The 14,130-nt window shown below is 33.6% G+C and overlaps 1 protein-coding gene across 1 annotated transcript in view; it reads left to right on the forward strand.

Annotated features, from left to right (window-relative positions):
- The window catches only part of LOC108733889 (cyclic nucleotide-gated cation channel beta-1), a gene marked incomplete at its 5' end in the record, with an annotated part of 16,844 nt that extends 5,964 nt beyond the window's left edge, over nucleotides 1-10,880 (forward strand). The window contains 4 exons of the mRNA XM_025973463.1: nucleotides 2,925-3,474; nucleotides 4,840-5,419; nucleotides 8,149-8,491; nucleotides 10,373-10,880. Of these exons, the coding sequence (XP_025829248.1) occupies nucleotides 2,925-3,474; nucleotides 4,840-5,419; nucleotides 8,149-8,491; nucleotides 10,373-10,805 (1,906 nt within the window). The remainder of the gene's footprint in view (nucleotides 1-2,924; nucleotides 3,475-4,839; nucleotides 5,420-8,148; nucleotides 8,492-10,372) is intronic.
- Between the last annotated feature and the right edge of the window lie 3,250 nt (nucleotides 10,881-14,130).

The raw sequence follows: 14,130 nt of genomic DNA on the forward strand, positions 1-14,130 counted from the left end.
CGGAAACTTATCAATCCACCCAAGTATATATATAATTTTTTTTAAATAAAGGTATATATGTTTTTTATTATCAGTAAAAAATAAAATGACCTTATTTAAATTTTAATAAAAGCATATATTTAGAAAGAAACATGTAACATAATGTAAGATTAACAATCAAGAAATACAAAACAGTAGAAATTTAATTTAGATGCTATTGAAAATGTGCATTCTTCCACAATCAAACAAAAAGAAGTTATTTTAAATATAAAACAATGTAACAACTATGAAAAAAATCACATTTCTCACTTTTAGTTCTGCAAACATTTTTATTACGTCTTTTAAATTTATTTGTTCAGATTCTTACAATGTTTTAGTAACATTTCCTTGGACATAGTATTTAAATCGTATATACATTGTACAAGAATTGGAAATAGTTACTATGATTACTAAGTTGTTCAAATATAGCATCTATTGTATTTAGATTGTAAAATAAAAAAAATCTATTTAATACTTTTATGCAGCAGATCTATTATGTCATTTTGCATGTTTTTTCCCAAATATTCGTATTAAATAAATAAAATAAACGAAATAAGTTAATTTGAAGACATCGAAATTGAAATAATAAATTGCTGTTTAAATTTCTTCAAAACAGAACACAGTGAGATCCATTGAAGTGCGCCCTTTCCAAATTTTTTTTTCAAACAGCCACGATAACGAGTACTTAACGAAAGTTGACGAAAAAATCGATATGTGAAATTTTTTATTAATTGGGTATTTAACATATCAATATTTTTTCACACTTACAGCCAAAATGCCCCCCCCCTACATTTCGGTGCCCCGCACAAATGTCCGGGTAATCCCCACACCTGACTGCGCCTGGTCAACAACTAGCATTCTTTTTACAAACACTGAAAATAAAAAAATATACTTCCTTACTTGTTAATAAGCCCCATGGAATTTAATAATTCATATTGAATACAATTTTTATCCTCAACATTCATGATTGCTGCAAAATTGTTTGAAACGAAAGAAGGCAGTGAATATGATAACAACAAACCAACAAAAATTAGTGAAGTGAACCAGGGTGAATTACCTTTAAATCTAAAAGAACTTGTTAAGGAGAAAGCTAGGAAAGCTCTCACGTATGACAAAGAGTATTTTAAAATATTCTCGAAAGACAATCAAATTAAGATGATTTTATACTTTTCATTGATTATAATTATAATTAATGTTATTTATAATATACTTACACATACAATATAACCTTTATTTACTTTGTTATTATAAAAGAATTTTATTTTTCCTTTGTTATTATATACACTGTTTCTTATAAGAATATATGTATTGTTTTGACAAGAGGTATTTATTGTTATAAAAATTATAGAAGTGATACAAAGTTGTCGAAAGTGTGGGAAACACACTGATCTACTACAACAAAAGTTTATTATCGCCATTAAATTGTTAAAATAAATTTTACTGTAAAAAATAGTTTATGCTGATGTAGAAATTTTAGACCGTAGGTGTAGATCATAAATTTGTTAAACTAATCAATCAACAACAGACTTTCTTGTAATATTGAGAAGCAACAAATATATGTGAATATCAAGTCATTGTTTTTTAGTATGAATACATATTTTTGATCTCAGCAATGGAAAGAGCAGAAAATTCAATAATCGAAAATACCTTTGAAGCTGATTTGATATTATATTTTCGTATTCCGAATAACACTCTTTTACAATAATTTTTGTCTACTTCCTCGTGACCGCCACGCCTTTTTTTCCAACTAACGTGTTAGGAATTCAGTCAAATATGCCGAGGTCTGCATTTCTATAAAATTTTGAGCATTATTTCGATGACATCATCACCTCCATCATCATACCTTTTATGTCTGAGAAAGTGTCCTACTAATTTATTTCGCCATTTCTTATTAACTTCCATAGCGCCCTCTGTTCTCCTTCTCTTTCTATAAAACCTTCTCATTTCTAAACTTTTCTATCCACATTCATATTAAAAAGTAATCCCCTCTGTTAACTTAAAATTTGTTTATATTTCGAATAACGTTGAAATATTAAGCCCAGTTCTCCGACAATTTATATCTATTTCATCTACTTATTTTAGAAAAGCCTCGCCTAAGAGATGGGAAAAGTCCCATGGGGGAGGGGAATATTTTTCACACTACAACCTAGCCTAGCCTACTCTATCTATCCTAATGCAAACTAATATAACCTAGGTCAGATAGAGGGCAGGTAATGGTGTTGTGTCTGGGGAAGGGTGCTATTTCTACCACCTTTCATAGGTGAGCTTCCAAGGGCGTTAAATACAGTATTTGTTACCGTAATTATTTATACGATCAGTGGTTGTCAAAGTCATTAACTTGTCGCCTTGCCAAAATATTGTAACCTAACCCTAATATCAGATGAATTACATACATCTGCAATAACCGGGTAATGTTGATATTAAGGTTAATGGCTAAACTTATGTATTACCAGTGGTGTTGTCGAGCCGGAACGCTCCGGAACGTCGTTCCGGTACTTCCTTTTTGGACAGGAACGCGTTCCGGAACTAAAGATGATTTCTGATAACGAGAATTGGCTGACGTATTGAAAAAAAAATAAATTATTTCGTTTCCTTTCCTTTTTATGCTATATACAGGGCCGATCTTGGCGACGGGCGAAAATTGGGGGAAATCCCCCCCCCCCGTCGTCGTCGTCAAATTTGGGACATGAGACCGCACAGAGCGGTCGCCTACCCAGGATCGGCCCTGTCTATATAATTATATATACGCGTTCCGGTAAAAAAAAAATTAGCACAACACCACTGTGTATTACATAATGAAATCATGGACCTGCCAATGACGTGAATAAGTAACATGTAGCACTGTACATGCGCTACCTTTCAGTCTCGAACGAAAGGTTTCACTTTAGAATATTCGTTTTTTTCAGTGCTTCTGATCTACAATTCATCCAACACAGAATAAGACATTTGGTGGAGGCATTCTCTTTTAGAACCCAAAAAGCTCGCCAAAGAATAGAACAATCTGCAACACCATCGTCCATAAGCAGTCACGAATCAGTTTTGGTTGTGACGCCAAAATCAGAAGCGTCAGTTCAACAGAGCACGATGGATTTCGATGACGATTTCGATCGTCCATCGCTCATGTCACCATATTTCGACGGGAACTGCTTCCAAAAAATCAAATTTTACATCGAATTTAAAGTAATACATCCCCAAACGACTTCGTATGTAGTATGGATGTGTATTGCTGCACTGGCTGTTATTTATAACGTATGGGTGATACCTTTAAGAAGTAGTTTTCCGTATCAAACACCCGATAACAGGGCGGTTTGGATGTTCTTCGATTATCTAGCCGACTTTGTCTATCTTATAGACATTATATTAGTTCAACCAAGAATTATGTACATATGCGACGGATTCTGGGTTTCGGATATCAAGATGACAAAAAGAAATTATATTCGGAAAGTAGACTTTAAGGTAAGTATTATTTAAGATAGATAATTTACACGGGTTGCACATTTTCATACTTCTACACTTAATGGAATAGGCTCTAACTTTTTTAATTCATTGTTCAAAAGTACTTACATAGTAGAGTTTTATTTGCCCATATATCTGGCTATTCACAACTACAGCATAATATGTCAATTTAAGATATGACTGTTTCTAGAAATAGTGTAGAGATATAATTTTATATTTCAAGTAATATTTAACGTACAATTGACAATTATAGAAGACAAGACGTGTTAAGTGTTTAGCATAACATTTTAGTTAAGCAAAAACTTAATTCTGCTCAAAGATCTGAATGTTTTACACTCAATTAAGAATATTGTCAATAACAAAAAAAGAACGCCTACGCCTATTCAATACTCCACTGCTTCTGAATCTGTAATTTCTTGAACATCCCAAAAATTTGTATTTAAAGCAACAACAGCCACATTGTATTTCAGTTTTGTTATACTTTTGGGAATTGCTTTTTAGTCGTTACAACTATCAGGTACGTACTTTTTTAAATATAAGGTGTCTCAAAGAAAGTTTATATTCGATCAACCGCTTTGGAGCGTTTCTTGGGAACAGTCCCTATGTTCTATGCGCGAGAATATTAGAATATTCCCAAGTGTTATCATTCACACTAAAAAAGCCAAAAATCTGGGTCACCAAGGTCATTAAGAACGGAGGTATCGATAGAGAGTGCTAATGAGTCAGTTCGTAACGATTCGAATCCGTGCGTTCGGAAGTTCTTTAAACGTGCAAGATTATCAATACATTCCATATTTCACAAAGACTAAAAATAGTATCCCTAAAAAATCTAATTCGTGAGTAGATAGGGTATCACAGTTCGGCCTCAAGATCCTATTATTTCTTTATGATAGAAAGTCCTGGGTTCGATTCTGTGTGACAGCAGGAATAATTTTTTTTTCTCATTAATTTGAGGTAACTTACAGTCGAAAAAAATTGAGAATGAATTTTCAAATGAATATTTCCTTATGATTTTTATCCCTTCTGTTCACTTTTACCTCTTCCATGGTCGTCAACTATATCTGACAGCTACCATCATTAGCAAGCCCCTTGACCCCCCCTGCGGGTATTCTGTCCCCTTGAGGCCTCCTTCATCTGTTGCTCCCTAATCATAAGATTCTCCTCTGTTGCTGGGTTCTGCGATACCTCATCCGCAGCCTGCGTCTTTGAATTTCCCGCTATCTCCATTATAGTTTATCCTGGCGCCACCGTTATTATGACATTACTAATATCTCTTTTAACAAAAAAAAAACACGTATTATGCCGTTTCTGTTTTTAATGTAATTACGTATATTTACTGTTTTAAGCAATTGAATTTTGTTCCAGTTGGATTTGATATCGTTGCTCCCGTTGGATCTTCTTTATTTTTACTTTGGACCAGAACTGGTTATACTACGTCTTCCAAGATTTCTTAAAGTTAACACATTCTGGAAATGTATAGAATTAATAGATAAAATAATTCATTCTCCTCATATTATCAGAATAAAGAAAATTCTGATGTACATGATGTACTTAATTCACTTGAATGCTTGCGCCTACTATGCTTTTTCGGCATGGGAAGGCATCGGAAGTAACAGTTTCGTCTATAACGGAAAAGGAAATGCATACATCGTTTGTTTCTATTTTGCCACAAAAACGGCAACTTCGATTGGAAAAAATCCAAAACCAACGCAGGAAATCGAATACATTTTTATGACATTTTCGTGGTTGATGGGTGTGTTCGTGTTTGCACTTCTCATCGGTCAAATAAGGGATATAATTGCTACTGCTACCAGACAACAATCGGATTTCAAAAAATTAGAAGACGAAACTTTGGAGTACATGCGAAGGCAGAATTTGCCACAGGAGACACTACGAAGAGTGCAATTGTGGTTCAACTATACATGGCTAACTCAACGAACTTTAGGTACAAAAGCTTTTTGTCATTTAGTATTAAAAAATCCTACAAATGGCGCGGTAAACGCCATCTGTAGTACAATGCTACATTTTACGGATCACTGTGTATCCAGAAGTACCTCACCACTACGTGATAAGCACGAAATCGAAAAGAAATTTGAAGTGGCCAGTAATCTGTCGAAACTGCCAGAAGCGCTAATGAGATCCAACGAGATCGAAATCGCGATCCGTGTCTGGCAGTTTCGACGGAATACTGACCACTTCGAATTTCTTTATTCATTTAATATTAAGTTGGTCATTTTCATTGTAAAAACTACATTTTTAAATAAATGTTGATTATATAGGAGGCTATGAAATCCTATGTCATTTTAAAAGTTTTTCTTTGCTAAACTTTATCAACAATTTAACCAATTTAACGCAATTACTTTTGGTTGCTATTTTAAATTTACGTTGTAAAATTAAATAAGATAAATGCACCAAAAGATAACTGAAGCAAAAATTACTTGGGCGCCACATTGCCAAAGCAAAGAATCAAAAGATAAACAAGAATAGAAATTTACCTCGGGATGCTCAGTCAGAGGTTCTTGGATTCCCTTCATTAAAAGAGAGTTCGAAGCTCTCTAACAATAAAGCAATAAAGTAACAGCTACTATATAAAATTTATTTNAACTACCATATAAAATTTATTTAAAACACCAATTCGTAGTTTATTTAATGATTACAATGAATTATTTTCTTATAATGGGGGGATCGTTAGTCAGTTCCTGTCAGAGTCTAATCCATCCATGGCATCATCTCCGGGAATGACTTATTCGGGGTTCTTAAAGATGCGGCAGACAGAAAAAAATACCCATAAAAATGTTCGATGAGGGTTACTTAGCAACAGGTGGTCTGATAGATGGGGGAGGTAGAGTGCCTGGAAATCACCTCAGTTACCTTAAAGAAACCATCTACTGGAGCCGGCCAACCTACCATAAGAAAATCCTCCGAAATAGTTATTTCAAGGACTCTGACAAGGAGTGACCGATGCTCTTCGAACCCCTAATTTAAATTTCAGCCTAACTAGACCAATTAAAACAATACCTAAGAATAATTTAATTCTACAATTTAAATATTACAAGGAAGGTGCAAAGTAATACAACAAATTAATTAAAAAAAAACTAGATCGAGTAATTGATCTAATTAACCAGCAACAAATGGCCAACGGTCAAGAAAGCAATCAAAGGCTACTTATCAAAAACGTTGCATTGTAATACCTTCAAACTGTGTAAAATTCAATAATCACAAGAAAAACATCAGAAAGGGTACCTAATACAGGAAATGAGGGAGAGTCTGTCGGGACTCCGTCAGTTTTGAATCTTTTACTCTTAAATTATTCAACAGTACAAATACGAAACAATTCAGTAGGTACCATAAATTTAAAAAGGTATTAAAGAGCCTGGAAGCTTCCATTAAATTTAAATAAAAGCCCCGTTATCCAACATGAAAATAATTAAATCGAATTAATTCAAATTCAAAAATAGCGTGATCACATTATCAGTATCAAATAAAATTAGTCAAAACTACTGATAATAAAAGGATAACAAGAGGACTCTGCTCAAGTTAAAAACTCGGAACAAACTCTTACCCAGGGAAAACCTAATACCACATAGTCATTGCACCAGTCACCCAAAAGTTAATTACACGAACAAAAGAAAATAATTTATATGCTTAGCTTTTCATCCTGAGAAAGAGTCAAAGAAACAGGAATTCATTTTTCCTAATTAGGTCTCGAAGCAAGTTAATGATCTATTAAATACGAGGTCCGTTCAAAAAGTATTGCGACTTTTTAATTTCCGCTGGTTACATATATTCGATTTTCGATTTTTTTGTGGCATTATGTTGAATGTTCAGTTAATTTTTGACAGCTGCTTAGCATGCACGCGTTTTGGTTTTCGATTTTTGCCTATTCCTTCGATTGCAGGGGCGTGGTGCATCATGAGTATTTTTGCCACCGGGTAGAACGGTAAATAAGGAATATTACCTGCAAGTTATGGGCAATTTGCAGGAAAGAAATCCGACAGAAACGCCTGGGTTTGGGGAAGAACAAAAATTGGCTTTTGCACTTTAATAACACCCCTGCTTATACACCGTTGCTTTTGCGCGAATTTTTGGCTAAAAACAACACACTAATAATGTCGCAGTCACCGTATTCCCCAGATCTGACCCCCTGTGACTTTTTCTTGTTCTCGAAGCTGAAGAGACCGTTGAAAGGACGATGCTACGCTACGATTGAGGAGATAAAGACGGCAGCGAATGAAGAGTTGAACAAGACCATAGAAAATGATTTTTTGAAGTGCTTCGAGGATTGGAAAAAACGTTGGCATAAGTGTATAATATCTGGTTGGGATTACTTTGAATAGGACAAAATAAATATGCATGAATAAGTAAATAATTTTTGAAAAAGCACAAAATGTGCGCTACTTTTTGAATAGACCTCGTTCAAGTACAGCATTCAAAAAGTCTCTAACATAAATAATAAGAATATCGGAAACAAATAAATTTAATGTTTTTGTTGTCTCTTTTATTTCTAGGTCACATTTTACAGATATTAACTTTGGTACATTAATAATATAAAGATAATATGTAAAATAATGCTTTTCGTATATATAATACATGTCGTATCTGTTCTTTCTATTTATTTGCTGATCTTAACGATTTTATATTGTTCCATAAAATTTTTACGCCTTTTTTTCACAGAGGAGAACACAATTCTGGACTGCCTTCCTCATAAAATGAAGACGGACACTGCAAAGAACGTGCACTTCAAGACATTGAGCAAAGTGAGCCTTTTTAAGGATTGCGACGAGGGTTTATTGCATGAGCTAGTTCTGCAGCTCAAATCGATGATCTACCTCCCTGGGGACATCATTTGCAAGAAAGGGGACGTCGGTAACGAAATGTATATTGTCAAATCTGGGCAGGTCCAGGTCATCGGTAGAACAGATGACGAAATACTAGCCACTCTATCCGAAGGATCTGTGTTTGGAGAAATTAGTCTTTTGGGTATTAAAGGGATGAACCGGAGAACTGCGGACGTTAGGTAAGCTATCGTATTAATGTAATAATCTTCTCCGACAGATTGCAGTCATTTCTACAGTAACGGACGTACTTTAACTCAAATAAGCATCCACCGGTAACAAATAAGATACATGATACGTTTCATTATGTAGTACGAGTTACTTTTAAAATTAATTATATTATTNAACTCAAATAAGCATCCACCGGTAACAAATAAGATACATGATACGTTTCATTATGTAGTACGAGTTAGTTTTAAAATTAATTTACTCAAAAAATTAAGTATAACATTAAACCTCAAAATTGTGGAATTTTGACGTTTAGTATAGTTGAGAAATATTAAGTTATTAAGGTACTAAAAAGGCTGTAGGGGTTGGAGTAAAAGCCACAAAGGGATGCGTATTTGTTTATAATGTTGTACGACGGGAGTTGTAAGAGCATTACCACAGGTTACTAACAAGTAGTGTGGTCGCAATGTTGTAAATTCCCAAAAACTTTTACCCCTATTAGGGATTCTTAACTTAAGCCTTACTTGGAAAAACCCCAAACAAAAAATAAGTACAATATTATGCTTGTAATTTCTTCATTAAAAACTTTTTCTTTACTAGAAAGTCGAAACTTTCGAACTGATGAAATGCTTAGTCTCAGTTCTACTTAACAGTTAGCAGCTTCATAGAGAAGTTTGAACATTAAGTAAGGAGGTTTTGTACTAAACGACGTTATTTAATTCTACAAATACGAAAAGGCAAAAGTCCCTATTAGATATAAAATCTTTAAAAAACCCCATACCATTTATTTGCCCCCTAAATTTGAGGGGAAATCCTTTCTGTTTTGTATCTTTTATCAGTCATCATGCATTTCGGACCTGTTTTTGCTCCTACCTCTGGTCTACAAGGGAAATACAAACATTTGCTTTGTTTATTTTTGAAGAAAATGAAAGAATAAAGTTCTACACTACTATCAACTTCTGTTTTTGACTTATAACAGTCAGTTATTCCTACTTTCTACACTCAGCTGCATTTCGGTTGTACTTTAGTGCTGGTGTACCAAAATTTTGGTGTGTCTAGTCTCTATTTCTGTTACAAATATATCATTAATATCTATAATGTGCGTATTAGGTTATGTAGTCAACCGTCTTTTCACCAATTGAAGAAAAGTTAATTTTAATAATTAAAAATTGAATTTTAAAATTATTTCATTTTTTAATATATTTTCCATGCAAGCTTGATCGTTTGCAAAAAGTATTTTCAGTTGAAGTTATTACTGAAGATGTCGCAAAATGTTTAAAAAAAAAGAATAGTCTAGAAAATGCATAGAACTAACTCATGTCGGTTGTGAAATACCAAAAACTATTGTAATTTTCACACACTACATAAAGAAGACAAAACATCGGCAATGGACTATTTAAAGAAATTGAGAAGATGAAGTGTTGAGGTCCGGTGAGGATGGTGTTTGGACTCTGGGCCAGATAATAAGAAGACTCGTGTTTGCTCATATAAACTCTTTAATGAATGAACATCAAAAAAGGTTCCTTTTTGATTTTAAATTAATCACTTGTGTGCCAGACAATTTTCGTTAACAAAACATGCAATTAAATGCACGATGCGGCTCGATTAATTTGGAGTACGATTTTCTCGACTTTTATATTTGACTTTCTCTTTCGTTCTAATAACGCGTGGCTTTATTTTTCTTATTGATTGATAACACTAATTTGTGTTGCCAAGCAAATTTTACTTGTCTAGCAGACGACAAAATGATTAATCTGAAGATGAAGATTACATAGTCATGAAAATAATGTCACTTACACTTCAAATTCCTTCATTTGTTCCTAATTGCAGCCTCCAGCGGATGCGCTGTTTGTGGAAATTTCCATGGTCACGCATTAAAATTTTTTATTTTACAGGTCTCGTGGTTATTCAAATCTTTTCGTCCTCAGTAAAATTGACCTCAACAACGCGTTAACACATTATCCCGAAGCTCAAGAATTGCTCAACAAAAAGGCAAAACAACTGATGAAACAGAACGAAGCGTTAGAACGTAAAAACAAAGCGATGATTGTAATTAACAATCCAACTCCTCCGAATCCAGAACCAAAATTGTTGGAGACTGTGTTACAACTCGTGCCACGGGACTCAGAAACACATCGCCTACTTCGTTACGGTTCAAAAATTCGAGCAAGAAATCCGGAGAACGACAAGTTCAAAGTGCGGTATAGTCTTCCGATTACAACGGAGTGTGTCGAAATAAAAAATAACGGAGAGGTGAACTCAAAAAGTGACGAAAAAAGTGGAAAATTATTGTCCAGGCATTCAATAGCGCAACCGGTTGTCAGATGAGAAAACCGTTAGATAAATGGGTGCACGAAAATTTTAAACGCCTGTGAAGAGTACACTATTAAACTATGATCTACCTATGTAAAATAATATAATACATGTCGTATCTGTTCTTTCTATTTATTTGCTGATCTTAACGATTTTATATTGTTCCATAAAATTTTTACGCCTTTTTTTCACAGAGGAGAACACAATTCTGGACTGCCTTCCTCATAAAATGAAGACGGACACTGCAAAGAACGTGCACTTCAAGACATTGAGCAAAGTGAGCCTTTTTAAGGATTGCGACGAGGGTTTATTGCATGAGCTAGTTCTGCAGCTCAAATCGATGATCTACCTCCCTGGGGACATCATTTGCAAGAAAGGGGACGTCGGTAACGAAATGTATATTGTCAAATCTGGGCAGGTCCAAGTCATCGGTAGAACAGATGACGAAATACTAGCCACTCTATCCGAAGGATCTGTGTTTGGAGAAATTAGTCTTTTGGGTATTAAAGGGATGAACCGGAGAACTGCGGACGTTAGGTAAGCTATCGTATTAATGTAATAATCTTCTCCGACAGATTGCAGTCATTTCTACAGTAACGGACGTACTTTAACTCAAATAAGCATCCACCGGTAACAAATAAGATACATGATACGTTTCATTATGTAGTACGAGTTAGTTTTAAAATTAATTTACTCAAAAAATTAAGTATAACATTAAACCTCAAAATTGTGGAATTTTGACGTTTAGTATAGTTGAGAAATATTAAGTTATTAAGGTACTAAAAAGGCTGTAGGGGTTGGAGTAAAAGCCACAAAGGGATGCGTATTTGTTTATAATGTTGTACGACGGGAGTTGTAAGAGCATTACCACAGGTTACTAACAAGTAGTGTGGTCGCAATGTTGTAAATTCCCAAAAACTTTTACCCCTATTAGGGATTCTTAACTTAAGCCTTACTTGGAAAAACCCCAAACAAAAAATAAGTACAATATTATGCTTGTAATTTCTTTATTAAAAACTTTTTCTTTACTAGAAAATCGAAACTTTCGAACTGTGGTCGCAATGTTGTAAATTCCCAAAAACTTTTACCCCTATTAGGGATTCTTAACTTAAGCCTTACTTGGAAAAACCCCAAACAAAAAATAAGTACAATATTATGCTTGTAATTTCTTCATTAAAAACTTTTTCTTTACTAGAAAGTCGAAACTTTCGAACTGATGAAATGCTTAGTCTCAGTTCTACTTAACAGTTAGCAGCTTCATAGAGAAGTTTGAACATTAAGTAAGGAGGTTTTGTACTAAACGACGTTATTTAATTCTACAAATACGAAAAGGCAAAAGTCCCTATTAGATATAAAATCTTTAAAAAACCCCATACCACTTATTTGTCCCCTAAATTTGAGGGGAAAATCNTAACGAATTAGAGATAGCATATAAGTAAACTAAAAATGCACAATGACTTTAAAAACAAGCTTTCAAGTGATCATTTTAAATGAAACATAACGAAAAACGAAAACTTTCTAGAGAAATATACATAGCTAATACATAAATTAAAAAGATAGAAATTGTTTATAGTAAATGCCAATATTGTACAATTTGTTATGGAATGCTTTTAAAGAAAACCTGCATCTCTTATAATTTGAAAATCAAAATATTGAAATATATTAAAAGAGAGGTACCTACTTATAGTTTTGTATCATTAACTTAGACATAGTCATGTTGAACTATATTTTTTATATTTTCGTTGTTAAATAAAGGAAATAATTTATATTCAATGTACATATATTATTATTGTAATGCGGAAAAAGGAAGTTATGTTTGAAATTTACGCTCACATATTGATACGAGTGGATGTATCTAAACCATTCTTTTGGTTAGTAAAAGTGAATTTTAAATGAACTAATTTATTACTAAGAAAAAATTTTTGAAAATTTTCTTTAGTTGTATAACCTCTATCACGTTTTGGGCAATTTATCGCCATATACCTACTAACATTTACTAAGTGTATCTATAATTACCGGGAAGGTAATAGCAGTGTCATTGGTAATGCTATTACTTCACCCAGTATCATTACATCGAATAGTAGGGGCCCTAGTATTGGACCCTGTGGAATATCCCGACCACATAATGTTTAGAACTGATAGTATCACCTATTTTAACCAGTAGCGTTCAGACAGTGTGACAATAAAATATCATTTTTTAACGTGTCAAATGTTTTGACCAAGTCAGCCAAAATAGTAGGTTTAGAGCTATCTATCGGTTTAAAATCTTTTCAGTTAAGGTGCAAATGGCATATGCAGTGTGTTTATTGTTTATGAAACCGAATTGTAAGAGCATACAAATATATAACCAATATTCTCACCACTACAACACACACAAAACTAAATTTAAATGTAGTCTAATGATGGCAAAAGGCGAAACAACTGCTAAAAAATAAGAAAATTCGTAATATTGAGATAGGTATACAAGAAATAATCAATTTTGTGTTCGACTAGAAAATTCATCATCTTGTCATTTTATTGTTTAAACAGTTTTCAAAAATTTTGCTGTGCAAGAAATTAACGAGATGGAGATAAGAAATTAACGAGATGGACCTATATATCGGCACATTGTTCTTATCACCACTTTTGAATATAGGCATTTTTACTGCTCTTTTCAAGATCTAACAAGAATAACCCAAATTAGAAGTGTTTATATTATCCGGTCCTGGCGCTACGTTACTTTTTGAATCATTGTTAGAATCCGTGTTGCGTTCGAATTAAGGGTTTACTTTACCATTAAAGTATCCTATTCTTTTCGTTGAGCTCACTAATAATAATTTACGGTCTCAGAAGACGATGTCAGATGAGATATGTAAGTAGGTGGTACTTCGTTCGTGTTGTCTTCTCTACCGTAATCTTATGATCTTAAACTAACTGCCGGTATGTACGCCAGTTGATTGTTCCAAGAAAATTAATACTGTTTGTTTCAAGAAGTTAGAGATATGCCCCTTCCCTTTATTAGGATAAGCCGTAGCATAATTCCAAACTCAATCATATTTGTCTGCGGAGCTCATTTCTACACCGATCATAGAGCGAGAACTAGACAAAAGTTTACAGTACCATTTGTAAAATTATTTAAACTGCCTCGTTAAAATTTAAGAATATGCTTTATTTAAAAGCATATTTAGCCAAAAATAATAACAAGTGAATTAACTTAACGTTCTACACACCTATAAAACTTTTGCTTTGTTTTCTATTGTTAATTTATATACATTTTTGTTTTAAGAAATTGCTAAACATTTTCGTCTAGTACTGTACAGTTCTAGCCGATCTCCTAAGACCGCCCATCGAGAGCTCTGCT

This window comes from Agrilus planipennis, unplaced genomic scaffold (genome assembly GCF_000699045.2).
Source record: "Agrilus planipennis isolate EAB-ADULT unplaced genomic scaffold, Apla_2.0 scaffold85, whole genome shotgun sequence".
Lineage (NCBI taxonomy): Eukaryota > Metazoa > Arthropoda > Insecta > Coleoptera > Buprestidae > Agrilus > Agrilus planipennis.